This window comes from Macaca nemestrina, chromosome 1 (genome assembly GCF_043159975.1).
Source record: "Macaca nemestrina isolate mMacNem1 chromosome 1, mMacNem.hap1, whole genome shotgun sequence".
Lineage (NCBI taxonomy): Eukaryota > Metazoa > Chordata > Mammalia > Primates > Cercopithecidae > Macaca > Macaca nemestrina.
In genome coordinates, this window is record NC_092125.1 from 157995408 (window position 1) to 158018331 (window position 22924).

The 22924-nt window shown below is 39.9% G+C and overlaps 1 protein-coding gene across 11 annotated transcripts in view; it reads left to right on the forward strand.

The window, feature by feature from the left end:
- The window catches only part of LOC105482661 (solute carrier family 44 member 5), a 531652-nt gene that overhangs the window by 115475 nt on the left and 393253 nt on the right, over positions 1-22924 (forward strand). For 2 of the 11 annotated variants that reach the window (XM_071091021.1, XM_071091024.1), the window contains exon 1: positions 7251-7299. The exons of 4 other annotated variants lie outside the window; for them this stretch is intronic. In XM_071091021.1, the coding sequence (XP_070947122.1) occupies positions 7266-7299 (34 nt within the window). In that variant the 5' untranslated portion in view covers positions 7251-7265. Of the gene's footprint in view, positions 1-6996; positions 7300-7773; positions 12189-13161; positions 13433-22924 lie in introns of those variants that run through there. 5 more of the 11 variants (XM_071091046.1, XM_011742874.2, XM_011742878.3 and 2 more) reach the window with 5 other exon arrangements.

Consider the following 22924-nt stretch of genomic DNA (forward strand, 5'->3'; position numbering starts at 1 on the left):
TGTACTTTTCAGAAAAACTTGAGAGTTTAACCGTGGAGTATACACAGCTATCTCTATGTAATGTCTGACAGTGTCCTTCCATTCATACTCTGCCTCACTCAACAGGTCTGTGCCATTTCTCTCAGTGAAATTTCTGGGTTATATGATTAGATAACTAGCTTTAAGACTTCTTGGTCACCCTAAAGGCTTTTTTTTTTTTTTTTTTTTTTTTTTTTTTTTTTTTTTTTGGTGTGGGGGAGGTTCTGTAGAGTTGAATTGCAATCAGCAGACACTTCATTGTGAGTACAAAAAAGTGCCCTATTAATTAACTCCCTCTAGAGGGATGCAGTTCTAGAGGTTGGATGACAGTTGGTAAATTGAACTTGGCAAAATTAAATAAAATTTTCCTCTGCACAGATTCAGCACAGTATTTTCAATTTCTAGTAGTAATAGTAGTGTTGTGGGTACTTTGAAAGCAGTAAAGTGTTGGGGTGGAGTGAGGAGGACTCTCTTTGTGAAGGTTTTATCTAAGAAACCCAGAATTTGCATTTAAGCCCTTCAATGATGTTTCTGAATTTCGTGTCTTTCTGCCCAGTTCAAACATACATAAATGAAATTGCATGTTTTCTGAGTTAAGGATCATCAGTGTGATAATCAGAATGGAGTAAAGAGATTAAAAATTATACAGGGGCTCACCCTAAGACCTTCTGTTTAATTCAAGTGAAATTTTATTATAGTGAGTATCTGTGTCAGTCACAAGAGAGGGAAGAAGTGTTATTTAAGTCTCATGTGTATATAGTGGTATGTGGCATGGGGTAGGAAGCCAGCCTCAATTTCTCCCCCTCTTCACATGTTGATTGAGTCTGCAAGTGCCACAATTTTTTTTTTTTTTAAATGGACTAGCTGGCTGATCTCATTCTCTTTCAACTGTTATTTCTATTTTAACCTTTGTAGTCACAGAATTGTAGAGTCCCTAAAAACCTCAGCTGAGGTGAATATTAAGATTTTTTTTGTGTGTAAAAATTTAAAATACAATGTGGTTTTTCAACAGTGGAGCAAGTTTGGATCATTTGACATCCTTTGATGTTATAACATTATTAAAATCAGTGGGACATTTGTTGTTTCTTTTTATTTTTCTCTAAACTACAGTTGTTAATTTATGCACAGGTATTCGATGTAAAATGTTTCAGCCAAAAATACTCTTCTATGGGTCATATTTTTCAACCTTTTCACTGCAGTTGCACTAACATACTTTCATAGCATTCATGCTTTGTGTACTATGAATTATATTTTCATTTTAGTCTTTAGTAAAATTTGTATAAGTTCATTTTTCCTGTTGAGCTTACTTAATACTTCCACGTAGGAACATGTATTCCTTTCCCTATTCTATTTCTTACTTTATGTGTAGTCTTGACACGGCTAGAAAAATCTAAGAATAATGATTATACCACATGTAACTAATGTTACCATTTCAGTTATGTGTCTATTTTTCAAAAGGGTTCATTCAGAACTATCCTTTAAGGGAAATAGAGGTGAGGCCAATTTCATCCTTGTCATCATCTTCATTATCACAATCTTGTCATCACTATCAGGAAAAATGTGTATCTCTGTGCCCAGAAGAACCACATGTGACATAGAAATTATTTCATTTACTGCGATCACTCTCATTGATGGCTTCAAGAATAGCCAGAAATTCTAACCATATACAGAAAACTGAAACTGGACCCCTTCCTTACACCTTATACAAAAATCAACTCAAGATGAATTAAAGACTTAAATGTCAGACCTAAAACCATAAAAACCCTAGAAGAAAACCTAGGCAATACCATTCAGGACATTGGCATGGGCAAAAACTTCATGACTAAAACACCAAAAGCAATGGCAACAAAAGCCAAAATTGACAAATGGGATCTAATTAAACTAAAGAGCTTCTGCACGGCAAAAGAAACTATCATCAGAGTGAAAAGGCAACCAACAGAATGGGAGAAAATTTTTGCAATTTACACGTCTGACAAAGGGGTAATATCCAGAATCTACAAAGAATTTAAACAAATTTACAAGAATAAAACAAACAACCGCATCAAAAAGTGGACAAAGGATATGAACAGACACCTCTCAAAAGAAGACATTTGTATGGCCAACAAACATATGAAAAATGCTCATCATTACTGGTCATTAGAGAAATGCAAATCAAAACCACAACTAGATACCATCTCACACCAGTTAGAATGGCGACCATTAAAAAGGAAACAACAGATGCTGGAGAGGATGTGGAGAAAGAGGAATGCTTTTATACTATTGGTGGGAGTGTAAATTAGTTTAACCATTGTGGAAGACAGTGTGACAATTCCTCAAGGATCTAGAATCAGAAATACCAATTTGACCCAGCAATCCCATTACTGGGTATATACCCAAAGGATTATAAATCATTCTACTATAAATACATGCACATGTATGTTTATTGCAGCACTGTTCACTAGAGCAAAAACTTGGAACCAACCCAAAGGCCGAACAGTGATAGATTGGATAAAGAAAACGCGGCACATATACACCATGGAATACTGTGCAGCCATAAAAAAGGGTGAGTTCATGTCCTTTGGAGGGATATGGATGAAGCTGGAAACCATCAGTTTGAAACCATCAAACTAACACAGGAACAGAAACCCAACACCGCATATTCTCAGTCATAAGTGGGAGTTGAACAATAGGAACACATGGACATGGGGAGGGGAACATCACACACCGTGGCCTGTCTGTGGGTGGGAAGATAGGGGAGGGATAGGATTATGATAAATACCTAATGTAGATGATGGGTTGATGGGTTCAGTAAACCACCATGGCACGTATATACCTATGTAACAAACCTACACATTCTGCACATGTACCCCAGAACTTAAAAGTATAATAATAACAATAAAGAATAGCCAGAAATTTAGAAACACCTAACCCCCAAATCATTTTTATAAATCATAATTAATTGCACCCAAGGCCTTGGTAATCTCTAATTCTGGGGACATCAGATGCCATCAGAATTAGAACCATACTCAAGGATTTGGTTCAGCCCTTGCTGTCTGGGGGTAAAAAGCAATTGATGAAATTTAAAACTGGACACATGAACACATAGCTCATAGTCTATGTGTTATTGGCAGATGTGTTCTGTTAGGCCTACCCTTTTCTGTGTTTGTGTTTTTGTTTTTTAATGTATTCACCAACATCACAAAGAATATTTTACAAGAAAATTTGGATTTCTGACTCCTGAAAAATCAAAATTCTTACAGCCCCAAGGTTTTCATTCCCACAAGGCATCCTGCAGCTGACTAGTGAGTGGTACACGCTCTCGCAGTTCTCTACGGTCCCCTTCCCTTGCTCAAGTACAACCCTTCCCTTGCTCAATAATGGACCGAATATATGACAGTGGTCCCCAAAATTCGTAATACTGCGTTTTTACAGCACCCTTTCTTTTCTTTTCTTTTTCTTTCTTTCTCTCCCCTTTTCTTTTCTCTCCTTTCCTTCCTTCCTTTCCTCCCTCCCTCCCTCCCTCTCTCTCTCTCTTTCTCTCTCTCTTTCTTTCTTTCTTTCTTTCTTTCTTTCTTTCTTTCTTTCTTTCTTTCTTTCTTTCTTTTTCTTTCTTTCTTTCTTTCTTTCTTTCTTTCTTTCTTTCTTTCTCTTTCTTTCTTTCTTTCCCTTCATTCCTTCCTTCTTTCTTTCTTTTCTTTCTTTCCTTCTTTCTTTCTTTCTCTCCCTCCCTCCTTCCCTTTCTCCCTTCCTCCCTCTCTCCCTCCTTCCTTCCTTCCTTTCTTCCTTTCTTTTCTTTTCCTTTCTTTCTTTCTCTCTCTCTTTCTCTCCCTTCCTTCCTTCCTTCCTTCCTTCCTTCCTTCCTTCCTTCCTTTCTTTCTTTCTTTCTTTCTTTCTTTCTTTCTTTCTTTCTTTCTTTCTTTCTTTCTTTCTTTCTTTCTTTCTTTGCTTCTTTCTTTCTCTCTCTCTTTCTTTCTTTCTTTCTTTCTTTCCCTCCCTCCCTCTCTCCCTCCCTCCCTCCCCCCTCCCTTTCTTCTTTCCTCCCTCCCCCTTTCCTTCCTTCTTCCTTCCTTCCTTCCTTTCTTTTTTTTGAGACAGAGTTTCACTCTTGTTGCCCAGACTGGAGTGCAATGGTGCAGTCTCTGCCCACTGCAACCTCCACATCCCGGGTTCAAGCAATTCTCCTGTCTCAGCCTCCCAAGTAACTGGGATTACAGGTACCTGCCACCACATCCAGTTAATTTTTGTATTTTTCACAGAGACGGGGTTTCACTGTGTTGGCCAAGCTGGTCGTGAACTCCTGACTACAGGTGATCCACCCATCTCAGCCTCGCAAAGTGCTGGGATTACAGGCTGAGCCACTGTGCCCGGCCTTTTATGGCACCTTTTCTATGTTTGGATATGTTTGGATACACAAATTCTTAGCATTGTTTTACAATTGCCTATAATATTCGGCATAGTAGCATGTCGTACAGGTTTGTAGCCGAGGAGCAATGGGTTATAACATATAGCCTAAGTGTGTAGTAGGCTATACCATGTATGTTTGTTTAAGTATACTTTATGATGTTTGCACGAGGATGAAGTCACCTAAAGACACATTTCTCAGAATGTATTTCTGTTGTTAAGCAATGCATGACTATATATTTATACTGATGGTATCATGTATTCTGTCTTACTGTTCCCTGCAGTCATTCTAATTGCAACCCTTGAACAAAAACACACAGTGTGGGCTACAGTGGAAACACTTGTCCTGGAAATCCAGGGCCTGGTTAGTTGTGGCCTTGATGTCTTTTGGTCTCAGTTTCCTCATCTGTTCAACAGGGCTAAATAAACCTCTTTTGATGCTCTTATGTGATTGTCATGACCTTAATTGAGATAATGCATGTAAGGACACTTTGAAGTGCTACCAGTGTAAAAACATATTAGTCATATCCATGTACCAAAAATAGTCCTAACTAGTCAACTAAATTTGAGTCTCCTCTGTTGAGAATAGTACTGACACTGTGGAAGGAATGAATTAGAAAAAGGAAACCATTCCTGGTCTGAAGCAGAAATATTCTATTTCACATAGGCAGCTAGTGTCATGGAGACAGCTGGCTACTGAGTTAAAAGAGTTACACTGAATCTGTGGGCAAGTTATCATACCTCCACGAATCCCATTTCACTGTCCATAAAACCTAGAAGACTGGACCTGCTTTTCAACTCATGGGTGATACAGTCATGATTAAATGAAATAAAGTATGTGAAAGTAATGAATACACAGAAAAACATTATTCTAATATAGGCAATAATTAGTAGTTGGTGATAAAATATGAGCACATAAAATGGACTAAAAATATTTACAAACTCTAATATTTGTACACAGTAAACATTTGAAGACCCGGAAGAGTAGTTTTTAATTAAGAGGCAGTTGTTTGGAAGAGAAAAACTTTGAGTCAGTCTTATTTCTGATCATAAGTCTGAGAATGGGCCTGTTTTGCTTATTAAAATAAACATGTTCTTTGTTTTTTATTTTTGATGCATATCTTCATTGCGAGAGGAATTGGTCATTTCGCATGTTTCTAGATTATTTACTTCAATATATTACATTATATGAAGCTATATTTAGAAAGGTTGAAAAAAAAACTTGTGATGATTTTGTGACTAATATCTCAGGAGCTGGAAGAAATTTTTGAGATGATGCTGTATATATCAGAACACAGAAGAGCAGAGAGACTGAGTGAGTTGTTCAAATTCTCAGAGCTACAAAGTTACAGGGCCAGAATTCACTATTGGGGTTTTTGACTTCACCGTTCTTTCTGCTGCACCACATTAGTACTGGGGCAACTTCTGGATGGATATATTGAATTAACTCACTGAATGTTTAGACAATCAGATTGGGTTGGGAACTGTACTAACCTAGGAGGAGGAAAGGAGAAATGTTAAGAAGGTCACTGCGAATTAGGAAGTGCGTTTCGGTGGTAATCTCACCTGCAGCATACAAAAAAAATTCGATATTGTATTCTCTCCCTACAGTAGTACACCCTGGTAACCCCTCCCTACCCTACTCTTTAAGCCATTCTTTTTAAGATCCGCTACTCCTTTACATTCTTAAACTTTCGCCTGCCCTTGCAGTCCTGGGACGCCGGCAGGACTTCCTTTCATCCCTTATCAGCACGCGAGGGTAGAACAGCTCCTCCAGGAAAATGAGAACTTTCCAAAGCAAACCACCAGTCAGAGGGAGAAAGAACCTGGCCACTGGAACAAAGTTTCTGCTGGAGGCCAAGAAATCACACCTCCAGCTCCCAATTCCTCCAACACCTGAGAGCGTGAACTAACTTTCCTCTTTCCCACAGCCCCAAGGGAATTATCCTGGGCCCTCACTATTAAGAGCTTCAGGGCCACAACAAAGCCATCTTGCGGGTGTTTGCCAGTGGGCTACCTCTGGAATTCCATTTCTCTCCCCTCCATCAGCCTCCTGTTTCCCTCTCCCCTCTTTCCTTCTCGGTTCGGGAGGAGCAGAGGCAACCACGCGCTTCGGGGCTCATCACCCGCGTGGAATTCGGGCTCACTATCCTCGAGGAGGCTGCGGAGGAGGTCGGCTCCGCGGCCGGGTCGCGAGGGACAGTGCCGTCCTTCCGCAGGTGGCCGGAGTTCTGGTTGGCCTGTGAAGACGATTGTCTTTCGCGGGCCCAGCGCGTCCTGGCCTTTTGAGAGGGGGCTTGGAAGGCCCAGAGGAAGGCAGGCGGGATGCAGACTCCATCAGACTCTGCCTGGCTTTCTCCTCCCCGGCCCCAGATGGCCGCGGTCTCTCCGCGCCCCCCAGCAGCTCCCTGCCGCCGCCACCGTCGTCTTTCCCAGTAGCGGCTGCTGGATGACGGCGCCGTCTCCGGTTGGATGGGGGCTGGCGGCTCAGACGGGACCCCGGGGGTGGGGGCGTGGGGGAGGGAGGGTGTGGGGAAGGGGGAGGTCAGCGCTGGGCGGGCGCTCCGGGGACCCAGCGCTGCCCCCTCCAGCAGCAGAAGCAGCACAGCAGACGCCGCCGCCGCAGCCACCGCGTCCACAGCAGCGCGAGCTGGGGACCAGCGGCGCGGCCGAGAGCAGAGGGGCGGCGGCGCCCGCCCCAGCCGAGCCGAGCCGAGCGCGCAGCCCGGCCGCGCTGCTGCCTCGCAGATGCCATCACAGCAACAAAGAGCTCGCTGAGCTGAGAGCGGTGGCGAGGGCTCGCCTGGGAGCTGCGCGGCAGCCGGAGGAAGCGCGTGGGGGGTCCGGGGGAGGGAAGGGGGCAGAAGATGGCCAAGAAGAGAAAGCCCCCCAGCATCAAGGGTGAGTCCCGCTCCCTCCTCCCCTCGCCGCCTCCCCTCTCTCACCCGCCGCCTGCCCCTCGAGCCGGCCTGTTTACATCCAGGCGCGGCCAAGTGGAAGGCTCCTGCCGGGGAAGAGTTTGCTGTGTCCGCGGGGGGTGAGGGGACCCGCGGCGCTGCTGCACCTCCCCTGGCCTCCAGGGACACTCTGACAGGAGTTTGTGCCCCTTTTGCTTCCTGGGGAAACCTGGAGACTCCTCTCTCACCCCACCCCTTTGCTACTCCGCGAGCTTGGGTATCTATCTGTTGCACCTCCTCGCCTCTGGGCAGTGGGGAGAGAAGCGACTCGGCTCCTAATGTCTCGTCCTTTCTGGAATCAATATTCTCTCTCTCTCTCTCTCTCTCTCTCTCTCTCTCTCTCTCTCTCGTGAGTGTGTGTGTGTGTGTGTGTGTGTGTGTGTGTGTGTGTGTGAGAGAGAGAGAGAGAGAGAGAGAGAGAGAGAGAGAGAGAGAGAGTTTTTCATGGTCTCTTCTATTCTCTTCTTCCAATCCCCCCCTGCCTCCGCCCCTTCGTCCCTAGGGTGACAAGTTCTGCATCCATTTCCCCAACCTCCATCCTCAGGAGGAGGTTGGAGCTGGCTGCCTCTCCTTTTCCCCACGGTCAAGGGGACTTGCTACCGGCCAAGTCCCTGCAGGCTACTTCCTGCTCCCCAACCTGTCGAGTCGGGCAGTGGCTCCGGCTAAGCCGTCTCCCTGTTGCTCCTTTGGAACCCGGGTTTCCAAAGTTGGAAAGTTCGCGGGGAGAAGCGATGGCGGGGAGGACAAGGAAGAGCTTGTTGCTGGGGTGACTTGAGGCATTGCGGCGTGGTCCAGGGCGCGACTCCGGAGGGAGCCTCCTGGGCGGCGTCATGCCCAGGGGTCCGCTGGACTCTCAGAACCCGCGCGCGGGGGGCAGGTGCGAGCAGCCCGCGTCCGCAGCGCCGACTCGCAAAGGTAGCCGCTTGCCGGCTCCCAGGCTCTAGCTCGGGGACTCGCAGAGTCCGAGAGGTTGTCTGCAGCACTGCGGAGAGGTAGAAGTGGGCTCCGTGCACGGTGGGGAAAGCTGTGCGCGGGGGAACTGGACCTGAGGATGGTGGCGAGAAGGGGGCGTCGTTCGAAGTTGGATTTCAACACAATGGGCCCAATGACATGAGAGGCAGCGACTTACTGAGCCTTTGGGATTATATAAAAAAGGACAGGAACTCAGATGAGAGCTGAGAGGTGAAGGGTATTACTGAATACATTGGCTTGGACTACAGCAGCGCTCTAGGCTTTGGCATGCTTTTTGCTTTTCCTCCCAAGTCTGGCTTGTGGGAGCTTAGCTCCGCTCTAGAGGTCACTAGGGGGACACAACTTTATCTTGACGCGTCAGCTTGCTTTTTAATTGCTCTGGAGTACTCAAAGCACTTATTGGAAAGCGTTTAAAATCATGATCTTGAATTCTTAAGAAGACGTTACTATGAAAACACCTGGGATTTTTTGTTGTTGAAATTATAAACTATGTATGATAATTTTATTGCAATGCCTTTTTTTCAAATGTAGCTCCTGTAAAATTAGAGGGGCCTTAAACCTCTGATTCCCTCCCCACCCCCCAGTAAATTAGCGCATGGGTATAGAGATACACGAGTAAAGAAAGAAGAGAGAATATATTCACCTACAAACAGTTTCCTCTCTTTATCATGATATCAAATAATTAGTCTAAACCCAGATTGACAAGGCGTATGAGCTACACTTTTGGTTCGCTCCTTTTTTATGGAGCCATATGGCACGATAAGTGAAACAGAAGGATTGGTTTTCAGCACTGCTGATGTGGCTATCCATTGGCAGAAATACATTTCATTCCCACCCCAAACCTTGCAGATTGTAAATGGTCCATGAAGAGTGGAAAAAATTTTACAGTTTTACAGTACGTGGTAGCCAGAGAAAATCTCACCCTTGAAATTAATAATCTTCGCAGAAGCACTGAAAGATACGGAGGAGATTAATGAAATGAGCTCACATAAGAGATTTGATGAAAAAGACACCTCCCCTTTATTCCCCCCTCCCCTCAAAATACCAACAAGTTTTTGTTTTGTAGGCCAGTATGGAATTGTTTGTATTTTCTTCAATAAGTTTAATTTGATAGTGAAATAATTGAAGAATAGCAGTTAATGTGAAGCGTTAACAGTTTCTCTGGAACGATTAATAATCAAGCTTTCCTAGGACATGTGGTCTCAATGAATTTTATGTAGTACTTTGAAAATAAGGTTTTCTCATGCTACATGTTTTTCTTAAAGGAAAAGTTATGTTATTTAGCTCCTATCGACTTGTGTTGAGTTGTTTTTGTTTTTTAAAACAAGTTCATTTAGTATTTCACAGAAAGAAGGACACCTTTAAAAACAAATCCTTGGAGTTTCACTTTAGCGAGGCAGGATGAATTGTGATGTTTGATAGATGACAGAAGCAAACCCAGAATGTTGTAATCTATTGACTTGCCTCAATTTTGCCTTTTAAGAGGAGAACTCTACAAAAGCATCTGACTGCAGGCTTGCTGAACTGCTCTCAGATGTCTGCTTCTAAGCTACAACCAACTAAACTGGGACTGCCTGATAGAAAAAATATCTAGGCTTTATTGGCAGGGGCAGGCTACTGGGGTGAACTTTGCTGGATAAAACACTGTAGGTTTAGCAATATTCCATGCTGTGTTGGTTATTCTCTTACAAGAGCTGCTTCTCTGCTTAGCTACACTGCATGCAGGGAGAGATCATTCGTCGGATCTTGTGACAGGCAAGTTGCTCATTGGCTTCTGAAGTCCTAGCAAGAGAGACTACATATCCATAAGCCTAGAAATTGGCCAAAGAGAAATACAGTTTCTTAACATTAATAGAAGAATAAGATCTGTTGGCAGGATTTCTCAAGGGACATTAGCATTCGTTTGTGACATCTCATCAAAAGGACAGTTTTTCAGAAAGGCGAATGGAATATTTTGCAATCCAATATTGATAATGTTTTTAATGAAAAAATGCTGTAGTTCATAATCAATAAAAGTCTTATAAATGCAAGTTGGTTACACTGGTTATAATGATATTACCACCCCCTCCCCTGCCTTTTCCGATGTTAATACAACAAAGACTTCTTACTCGATTACTTAAGTGTAAAGCTTATGTTTGGGTTAATCTATTCATTTGTTCATTTAGCACATATTTATTGAGCACTGAATATGTACCAGATTCTGGTACATAGTGCAAAACACTAGGGATACAGTGATGAACATGATAGACAATGAAGTAGGAGGAGGCCTGGAAGAGGCAGGTGACAAATACATGAACCAGAAAATTTCACATAGTGATTAATACCAGGAGAAATAAAGTGATGTGCGAGCAAGTGATTTTGAGGTTACTTTAGATTGCCTGGAAAGGTGACATTTGTGTCAGGAAACAAGTGATGAAAAGTAAGTTGCATGCCAGGAACTGGAACATAACTCTTCAGGCCTTAAGGTAGAAATGAGGTGGTAGCTTGGCACATTCACAGACAAAAGGAAGAGGTGTAGTGTGTAAGGAAGAGACAGGTAAGGAGAAGCCAGGACTTTTTGGTAATAAAAATGAATATAGAGTTTAAGTGCAATGGGAAGCCATTGGATATTCACTTGCTATTTGGAGATACATTCCTATCCTGGAAAATTATTTCAGGGAGAGGAATGTTCCTACATCAACTCCCTAGGCCAACTAAGGCGACCCAATAGACTTCACTTTTCTAAAAGGTCCAGTTATACTTAGGTTATTTTTTCTTGCTATTCACCAGAATACTTATGCAATTTCAATCTGAGATGTTGATAGCATCTCTAGGAATCCCTGCTTAGAAAACAATTCTAGAGAGAATGAGGATTAATTTAACATTTAGCACAAGATGACAAGATTAGTCGCTTCCCTGGCAAGCCTTTCAATGCAAGTGTCTTAGGAAAAACATACTGTAATGGTAGAGGGGGATTCTGAGGGGTCCAGAACATGACTGTACAGTAGGCGGAATGTGGAAGGCAGCATGAGAGGCTCCTAGGTAACAGAAAGGGGTCCATGGAAGGCGAAGAGTGACGTTTGGAAGGGGACATGAGAAAGCCTCTAAAACAACATCAGCCAGTTCATGATTTTGCCAAGAGGAAGCCTGATATGAGAGTGTTCCAAGAGAAACATTCTTATTCAAACACAGAAAAAGTTTAAACCAGGGTACCTTTATGCTTTTGACTGATCTTTTAATAATGAAGCATTTGTAACAATAAAAGCATACAGATGTTTACAAAGTCTCTTCGATTTGACTTAATCATTATTAGGTTTTTCTGATGGATTACAGACCTCACAAATGAAAATAGTGTGAACATATTGACGGTAACTGCTGTTTGTCGGAGGTAGTTGCTTGATAGCTAGTTAAGGAAATGATGCTCTTGGGTCCCATTTTACTGTAGAGATGTTGGTAAGAGGGATATGGGTATGTCGGGTGATTTTCTTTACCCTAAGCATTTGTGACAAGAAGGTGCTATGATATTCAGGAAAGATACAAATAATAATAGATTATTTTAAAGATAACCATGGCCTACTTCCACCTCCAAACTTTCTACTTCTTTGCCAAAGATTAATAATGAAAAAATATACTAAGAATTTCTGTAGCTCCAGGACTTTGTTCAGTCTCCTTTCCCTCTTTATACTCCAAGCGACTCCTCTGAGGCTAGCAAGGCTGGTAGGATCTCAGGGGTTACCTAAGAATGGGGTATGGCCCTTAGTGATACTGCAACACAATGTGCTTATGACATCAGCTTTTTTTTCCCACAGTAGTGAATCATAGCAGGTTAGAGTTAGAAGGTTCAGTGTTGGTGGAGCTATTGAAGAAATGATAGAGTAAGAGGTGAGTGACACTGCTAAATGCAAGAAGTCTATGTGTATAGGAAAATTGGTCAAGTTTATTATTCATAAATACATATTCTATGCAACTCAAGAAATACACACACACGTGTATGTATATATATACACACATATATATGTATATATATAGTGAAGTCTGAATATAAATTAGGAACTGAGCTCTTCCTCTCTCTACATGTGCATGTGTGTGTGTATATATATACACATACTTATACATATATACTCATAGACATCCTGGGGAATTATTTAAAGAGAGTAGTATTTCTACATCAGTTCCCTAGGCCAACTGAGGTGCCCCAGTGCACTTCACTTTTCTAAAATGTCCAGTTATACTTATGTATCTTCTCTTACTGTTCACCAAAATACCAACAACATTTTGGGCTGAGATGTTCATAACATCTCTAGGAATCCTTACCTACAGGTATTCACACCTGTTCACACTCCTCTCCCAAAATGAATCACAGCTGATCATGTGATCAGTACTGTATAGCAGAAAACTACATCATAAAGACATACACTATGGCTTCTGCCTTGTTCTTTTATGTCCTTTGCTTTCTTATGTTGCTCATTTTGGGGAAACCAGATGCCATGTTGTAAAAATACTCAAGAATTCCTTGGATTGTTTTTTGAAGCAGAGATTCATAGAGATGTTATCAACATTTCAGCCCAAAATATTGTCGGTGTTTTGATGAATAGTAAGAGAAGATACATAAGTATAACTGGACTTTTTAGAAAAGTGAAGTCCATTGGGTCACCTTACTTGGCCTAGGGAGCTGATGTAGAAATACTACTCTCTATAAATAATTCTCCCAGATATCTATGTATATATATGTATATGTATGTATATGTATATATGTGTGGAGAGAGAAGAAGAGCTCAGTTCCTAATTTATATTCAGAATTCACTGTGTGTGTGTGTGTGTGTGTGTGTGTGTGTGTATTTCTTGACTTGCATAGAATTCTTGAATCTTAGCTCTTTGTGGGAAGAACTGAGGCCTCCTGCTAACAACAACAACTTGCTAGTTATGTGAGTGATATATCTTGGGAACAGACCCTGCAACCAAGTCAAGCCTTCAGAATGACTTTAGCTTCAGCCAACATCTGACTGAATTTTATGATTGGCCCTGGTCCAGAGCTATCCAATCAAGCTGCGTCTGGATTCCTGAATCACAGAAACCATAAGGGATAATAAATGCTTACTTTTGTCTGAAACCACTAAAATTTGGAGGTAATATGTTACATAACATTAGATAATGAATATACCTGTGGTTCATTATTTTTGCACCTCTATCCTGAAATGTAATCTTTTTACCAGTTTCAACACTGATCTTGAATCTTAGACCTCTTTCCTAATTTAGTGAATTGGGCTGAAGCCCTGAAGTTCTCTTTTGTTGTTTCCCTTGAGTTTCTTGTAGCAGCTTGCTTTCTCCTCTGCTTTTTTGAGTACTCATTCATGGCTCCTCTAGTTCTCTTAGTTTAGAAGGTACTTTCCAAATTGAAGCACTACCGAACCAAAAATCAGAGTGATAAAGAGAATACAAAAGCCCTAAAATCTCCCAACAGCACAAGATTTCACAGTCCTCCAAACTAAGAAGACAGACAGTTTCTTAAAATCCATAATCTTTTATTCTCACCATCAAAAATAAGAGTGTGAGATAATGAATATGTTAAATAGCTTGATTTAGCCATTCCACAATGTGTGTAAATATCAAAACATCAAGTTGTACACCATAAATATATAAATTTTTACTTGTCAATTAAAAAAGAAAAAACCCAAAGAAATGAAACCCTAAAATATTCAAATAAAAATCTTTCCAACTGTATTTATCTATTCCTCCTTACCAAAGAATCCCTTCCTCCTCCCAGCCCAGCTGGTCCTTTGATGTATAAATAGGAGACTGAGAAAGAGGATTTTAAAAAGGCCGGTTGCCATCTCTTCTACTTGAGAGTAGGATATTAATCTATTTTATTCATTCATGTAGTTCTCTATTCATTCAATAAGTGTTAATCAATCACTTACTATGTACTGGGCACTATTCTAAGCATGCTTGGGATAAATCAGGGAGCAAAATGAATTCTTCATGAGGTTTACACTGTAGATAGGGAAGACAAACAATGAATAATAATCATAAATACATTGTTGATATTAAAAATTGAAAAGTGCCATGACAGAAAGAAAAAACAAATAAGCATAGTAAGGGGGATTTGGATTGCTAATCATGGGATGATGGTGGGCCAACTGCAAGTACTGATAGGGTAGGACCAATCAAAGAGGTAATATTGAAGGAGATGAAACAGTGGAAGGGAAGGAGACTTCCAGAAAGAAGGAAGAGTCAGGGCAAAGACCCTACAGTGAAAATATACCTGGTATGTTTGACTAGCAGAAAGAAGACCAAGTGGAATTAGCAAGGAGGATAGAAATAGAAAAGGAAGTCAGAAAGATGAGGGAAGACCAAATTATATTAAGCTTTTTAGAAAATTTTAAGGACTTTGGTTTTTACTCTGGGGAAATGTGGCACCAGTTCAGATTTTGAACAGAGGAAAAATATGATCTGACTTACATTTTAAAAGAATTGCTATGGCGACTGTGTTGAAAATATCGAGCCAATATGTAGGGGTAATGAGAAGCTGGAAGACAAGTAGGGAACCTTTTGCAATAATTCAGTAAAAATTTTCTTCTTTTGGTGGCTGAATAATATTCCATTGTGTACACACACACACATCCCTCACATTTCGTTTATCCATTCATCTGTGTATAGATGGATAGACACTTAGGTTGATTCCATATCTTTTTCTTTGGAAAAATATCTTTTCAGTTCCTTTGTCTATTTTTAAATTGGGTTGTTTGGTGATTTTTTTTTTTTTTTTTTTTTTTTTTTTTTTTTTTTTTTTTGCTATTTACTTACAACAACATGGGTAAACCTGGAGGATTTTATACTAAGTGAAATCAACCAGGCACAAAAAGAAAAATACTGTATGATCTCACTTATATGTGGAATCTAAAAATGTTGAACTCATAGAAGCAGTGAGTACAATGGTGGTTGCCAAAGGCTGGGGGAGTGGAAGAAGTGAGGAGATACTATTCAAATGGTACAAACTTACAGTTGTAAGACAAGTTCTGGGGACTTAATATACAGCATAGACAGTGATGGATATTGTATTAGTTTTCGTGCTGCTAATAAAGACATACCCAAGATTGGGTAACTTATAAAGGAAAGAGGTTTAATTGACTGACAGTTCCACATGGCTGGGGAGGCCTTACAATCATGGCAGAAGGTGAATGAGGAACAAAGTCACATCTTACACGGCAGCATGCAAGAGAGCATGTGCAGGGGAACTCCCCCTTATAAAACCATCAGATCTTGTGAGACTTATTCACTATCATGAGAACAGCATAGGAAAGACCCACCCTCCTGATTCAATTACCTCCCACTGGGTCCCTCCCATGACATGTGGGAATTATGGGAGTTACAACTCAAAATGAGATTTGGGTGGAGACACAGCCCAAACTATGTCAGATGTGTTATTTAATTTGGTTGTAATGATTATTTATTACACAATATGTACATATACCAAATCATCATGTTGTGCACTTTGAACACATAGTCTTTATTTGTCAATTAATATTTTAAAATAAAAAGATGCTTATAAAAAAATTCAGTTGAGAGATGATAGTGGCATCTATCAGGGTAGAAGCAGTGGAGAACAGGAGAAATGGAAGGATACTGAATATATTTTTCTGGTAGAACTTATATATATTTTAAAACTAACAGGATGCTTCACATGAGAGAAAGAAAGGAGTGATGGATTAATGCACAGTTTTTGACCTAAACAACTAAGAGAAGGTGAAATTGGCATCAACTGATATTGGAAGAGTGTAGAAGGGGCAAGTTTATGGGGAAGGATCAGAGGTTTAGTTTTGGACACATTTGGGTTTGAAATATTTATTTGATATACAAGTGAAGATGACAAGTAGAAAGTTGGATATGTGAGTCTGGAGTCTTGGAGAGAGACTTGGGCTGATCTTATGAATTTGGAAGTCATCAGAACATCGGTGGTATTTAAGATTATAGACTGGATGACTCACTGGGAATTGAGTATAGATTGAGAGAAATGATCTGAGCCCAGGGCTACTCCATTATTAAGAGATAAGTGATAAGGGGAGGAGTCAGTAAAGGAGATTGAGAAAGAGCAACTGGTGTCTAAGAAGTGGGTGTGGGGTCCTGGAACCAAGGAAGAAAGTGTATCAAGGAGGCGAATAATAATCAACAGTGTCAAATGCTGCCCATAGGTAAAGTAAGATCAGGGTTGAGAAATGGCTTTTCTGTTTATTAATATGAAAGTCACTGAGGACCTTGATAAAGACAGTCCAGGTGAAGTGGTGGCAATGATGCTTTGAATGAAGTAGGTTAAGAGAATGGAGCGGAGGAAAATTAAAGACAGCACAGTCAACTGTTTTAAAGGGTTTTGCTGTAAAGGGAGCAAAGAAATGATGACGTGGCTGGGGATGGGAGTTGTGGAGTTGAAAAAAGATTTGCTTTTTTAAGATGGAAGAATAATAGTGGGTTTTATTCCTTGTTGTTTGTTACTATCTGTGTTTTGAGGTGGGTTTTAACCTCTCTTTTACTATTTTCAATTTTGGGTGCTTTTTATGACAGTTTCCTGTGGAGGTAAGATAAATTAATGTAGAATGGTCTTATGCTGCCTAGTTCTAAAGATGTTTCTCTTTTATCATCTTTTATGTCTTTAAATATATTATCTTTAAGAAATATTAAATGGAGTATTAAGAGAGGTATAGAAGTGGACTTGCTGACAAAATAATAAAATATGCCATAGTAGGAAAAAGTTTCCAGGAGACAAGAGTTTGCCAGTCATCTTGTTGCTGACTGTGGCAGTCCATTCCCTCACCTGAAAGGATCTTAAAGAACGAAAGAAAAATTTAGAAATATTTTGTGCAGGGATTAGCCTAATGCTTCTCAACCATTGCAATTTTACAATGTCTGGAGATATTTTGATTTTCATGACTGGAGTGGTGCTAGTGACATCCAGTGGGTAGAGACCAGGGATGCTGCTAACATTCTGTGACATACCCCCTCACAACAAAAGATTACCTAGTGCAAATTGTCAATGTTGCCAAGGCTGGGAAACTATGGGCTACCCCCATCATCTTTCCCTTCAGAGAGAAACTAGGAAGCGGTTGCTGAAAAAGGGATCCAGAAGCAGCAGCTTTCCCTATCCCATTGTTCTGTGTTTAGATGAGACACACCTTTTTAATCAATTGTGAGAGTTCCAAATAAAGACATTTCTTTTCTGCCTTTGCTTTCTCTTTACCCCTTTCTGTGGATTCCCATGGTGTAACCGAGTTTTATAACTTTTGGTAGTTTCCCATTAGGGCCCACGACAGAGGAACATTAAAATCATGGTGAAAAATTCCTAATTCAGTCGAGAAACCACAATTTCACATTGCTGATTTCTATTCTGCATCTGTCTGACAACTTAGTGAAGGAAAGGATGAAGAACAGGGTGATTTGTTAAGCTCTGGCTTTACAAATCACTATAGCTTTTTAATGTGAAAGGAGGGGTGGCCTCTCAGGCATCGTTTTTTGTAGGTTTTTTTGGCCATTAGAATTTTGGATGAGAGCTCCATTCTTTTTATTTTATTTTTATTTTTGGGGGGGAGTGGGGGACGGAGTCTCGCTCTGTCACCCAGAGTGGAGTGCAGTGGCGCAATCTCGGCTCACTGCAAGCTCCGCCTCCTGGGTTCACGCCATTCTCCATTCTCCTGCCTCAGCCTCCCGAGTAGCTGGGACTACAAGAGCCCGCCACCACGCCCGGCTAATTTTTTGTATTTTTAGTAGAGACGGGGTTTCACCGTGTTAGCCAGGGTGGTCTCTATTTCCTGACCTCGTGATCCGCCCGCCTCGGCCTCCCAAAGTGCTGGGATTACAGGCGTGAGCCACTGCGCCCGGCCTCGTTCTTTTTATTTTATTTTATGTTATGTTATTTTTTCTCCACCTTCTCATTCTTAATAATTCTACCTTCAAGATGTGCTTTATCTTTTAAGAAAGGCTCTGAAGAAACTCAGAACTGGTCCTAAGTGCTTGTTGAGTGAAAATATTCTTGTAGAATCAAAAATTAAAAATCCAGTTTTAAAAGAAGTAATTTTAAATTAATGCTTTAAAAACTTAAAAGTCAGGTTTTAATGTAAATTTTCTAGTTCATGGGATTGTGTTTCAGTGTTCAAAGTCAAAGACAAAAATCAGGCTTTTAAACTGACATTTTAGGAAGCATTCTCCTTGAGAACTGGAACAAGACAAGGATGCCCACTTTTCCCATTACTGTTGAACACAGTACAGGAAGTGCAAGCCAGAGCAATCAGGCAAGAGAAAGAAAGAAAAGGCATCCAGATAGGAAAAGAAGAAGTCAAATTATCTCTCCTAGAAATCCGTAAAGACTGCCAAAGAGTTTTGGAACTGAAAAATGACTTCAGTAAAGTGCCAGTATACAAAATCAGTATACAAAAATCAGTACCATTTCTTTACATCAATAATGTTCAAGCTGAGAGCCAACTGAAGAACACAGCCTAATTTACACAGACACACATACCCCTTGGTTTCTCCTCTAACCAAGGAAGTGAAAGGTCTCTACAAAGAAAACTGCAAAACGCTGCTGAAATAAATCATAGATGACAGAAACAAATGGAAAAACATTCCATGATCACGGATTGGAAGAATATTAAAATGACCAAACTTCCCAAAGCAATCTACAGATTCAATGCTATTTCTATGAAGCTACCAATGACATTTTTCACGGAATTGGAAAAAAGTATTCTAAAATTCATATGGAAGTAATAAAGAGTCCAAATAGGCAAAGTAATCCCAGGAAAAAAGAACAAAGCCAGAAACATCACATTACCCAACGTCAAACTATACTGTAAGTCTACAGTAAGCAAAACAGCATGGTACTGGCACAAAAACAGACACATAGACCAATGGAACAGAGGAAAGAACCCAGAAATAAAGCTGCACTCCTATAGCAAGCTGACCTTCAACAATGTAAACAAAAATCAGCAATGGGGAAAGGACTCTCTACTCAATAAATGGTACTTGGATAACTGGCTATCTATATGCAGAAAAATGAAACTGGACCCCAACCTTGTATCATATAGAAAAATTAACTCAAGATGGATTAAAGAATTAAATGTAAGACTTCAAACTATAAGAATCTTAGAAGAAAACATAGGAAACACCATTCTGGACTTCGACTTTGGGAAAAATTTATGGCTAAGTCTTCAAAAGCAATGGCAACAAAAACAAAAATTGCAAGCAAGACCTAATTAAACTAAGTAGCTTTTGCACAACAAAAGAAACTATCAACAGAGTAAACAGAAAACCTACAGAGTGGGAGAAAATGTTCACAAACTATGCATCTGACAGTGGTCTAATACCTAGAATCTATAAGGAACTTAAACAATTGAACAAGTAAAACACCAATAACCCCATTAAAAATGGGCAAAAGAAAGACATGAATGGACATTTCTCAAAAGAAGACATACAATTAAAAAAAAAAGACATACAAGTGGCAAAAAAACATGAAAAAATGCTCCACATCACTAATTATCAGAGAAAGGCAAACCAGAAATCACCAATGAGATACCATCTCATATAAGTCAGAATAGCTATTATTAAAAATTAAAAGTATTTGGGTGAGGCTGCAGAGAAATGGGAATGCTTATACACTGTTGGAATGTAAATTAGTTCAGCCACCATGGAAAGCAGTTTGGAGGTCTCTCAGAGAACTTAAAACAGAACTACCACTTGACCCAGCAATCCCACTACTGGACATATATCCCAAAAAAGAAATAATTCTACCAAAAAGACACATGCACCCGCAAGTTAATTGCAGCACTATTCACAATAGCAAAGACATGGAACCAACCTAGGTGCCCATTAACCATGAATTGGGTAAAAAAAATATGGTACAAATACACTATGGAATAATATATAGTCATAAAAATAGCAAAGTCATTTCCTTTGCAGCAACATGGATGCAGTTAGAAGCCATTATCCTAAATGAATTAATGCAGTATCAGAAAACCAGATACCACATGTTCTCACTTATAAGCGGGAGCTAAACAATAGGTACTCAGAGACATAAAGATGGCAACAGTTGATACTGGGACTACTAGAGTGGGGAGGGAGGTGGGGAGAAAGGGTTGAAAAATGAACTATTGGGTACTATGCTCAGTACCTAGGTGACAGGATCAACTGTATTCCAAACCTTATCATTACACAATATACCCGGGTAACAATGTGTGTATGTACCCCCGAATCTAAAATAAATGTTGAAAAAACTCTCAAACCCAAATTAAATATAAATAAATAAATGTACATTTTATTAAAAATGTATTACTACTCTAGATTTGCCTTACAAAAAAGTCAAAACTTATTTTAAGCTTAGCCTATGATTATATACATTTGTATATACAAGTTTAAAAATATCAAAAGTCATAAAATTTAACAAAAAAGCTAAAAGCTGCTTACTGGACATTTATGCTTCACAAACTAGTATTAACAGCACCTTTCACTTTGAAATACTTTTTTCCAAAGTGAAAAACACATTTTTCTTATTTATCTCAGCCTCTTATTCACACTTTTGTTTGGCTGTACAAGAATGTCATCACATTCTTTACCCATGGCAATGACATTGATTCTGCTGATTTAACACCTTTGCTTTAGTGAAAGATTATTGGTGACTAAAGGAGGACAATTATGCTCTTTAAAAAATGTTTAATCATAAATAGATGTGTCCAGGGATATCTTAACTGTATGAGGTATGATAGGCTTGAGATTATAAAGAACAGCTTTGGAATATATCCCTCCACAATCCTTAACCACTCAGAAAGTCTTATGTTAATACGTATTATTTTTTGAACTTTATGAAAACTGCATTGAATAATTATCACACTTCACAAACACCAACTTGTATTTAATAATTTATGGAAACATTACTAAGTCAAAAGGAGGACATAGCCTTCACCTGACTAATTCTAAGATCAAGGCTCCTTATGTTTTAACTTCTGTAAACTCTCACTGCCTGAATTAATACCTTAGGTGTAATGAAGAGTAGGCAAATAATACATTATAAATAAGTTGATAGAGGTCAAGAGAGGCACTTACCCTATTTAACCAATTTTGGAAAACAACCCATTTTCAAATTTTTAACAGCAGTAAATGGTAGAAAAGTATACTAATTGGAAATAATCATTTACTAAAGCAAGTCTTTGAGGGAGTTTAATGAGTAGTTTCTTTAGCCAATTGTTTATATTAAAGGACTGGAATAACTTTTGAATATTCAGAATTTTCATGAGTTCAGGCTTCCTTCAGTTGGCCCTACTTAATGAGTTTTTATGCTGCATCTTGTATTTCTGAAAATTGAGTTTTTGTTTGTATTGAGGCTGAGAATTTTGAGAACTGTCATTGTCAGATCGATGTCTCAGGAATCATTAGGAAAACAACTTGGGGTGGGAAGGTGGTTAGATGATGTCCTCGAGTGATCTTTATGGAAGGGATATTTGTGAGAGATTTTCTAAGTAAAGATGCAAGCTTTTCATCGCTTTAAATATGCTAAAACTTTTTCCTGGAATCAGCCAGACCTTGAGATAGCTCTTTACCCAGCTTGTGTTATTTTGGTCCCTGTAGAAGTGGTTTTGCTGATTTGTGCTTACCTGTTACAACATTGGTTGGCATTGAGAAACTTGACATTGTATTAAGTTCTAGGATGTTATTTCTCTCTCTTTTTTATTATACTTTAAGTTCTGGGGTACATGTGCAGAATGCGCAGGTTTGTTATGTAGGTATACACGTGCCATGGTGGTTTACTGCACCCATCAACCCGTCACCTACATAGGTATTTCTCCTAATGCTATCCCTCTCCTAGCCCCCCAGCCCCCAACAGGCCCCAGTGTGTGGTGTTCCCCTCTCTGTGTCCATATGTTCTCATTGATCAACTCCCACTTATGAGTGAGAACATGCGGTGTTTGGTTTTCTGTTCTTGTGTTAGTTTGCTGAGAATGATGGTTTCCAGCATCACCCATGGCCCTGCAAATGACATGAACTCAAGGGATGTTATTTCTTGTGCTGATCACTGTTTTTAGAATCTGTATTATGAGGATATAATGGATAAATTTCTCTGAAATGTCGCTAGCCAAAATGAACAATGTGACTCATGGAACTCATTGTGTTTTCCACTATAGGTAGACAGGAAGTCTCAGAACTAATGTTGAGCTCACTTCTTGCTCAAGGTTATGTCATCATAAGTCATGCACTTGATTAATTTTGTTTCTCATATTCTTATTCTTTCTTCTCCTTGTCTCTCTTTATACACAGTCATGCATTTGCTTAACTATGGGGCTACATTCTAATAAATGTGTCGTTAGGCAATTTTGTCATGCAAAATTATAGAATGTACTTACAGAAACCTAGATGGTGTAGCCATATCTAGTTATATAGATAAATAGGCTATATGGTAGAGCCTATTGCTCCACTCCTAGGCTATATATCTGCACAGAGCACTACTGTATTAAATACTCTATGCAATGGTAACACAATGATAAATATTTGTATATCTTAACAGAAAAATGGTACAGTAAAATTACAATATCATCATCTTATGGGACCACTATTCTACGTGTGGTCTGTCATTGACTAAAATGTCATTA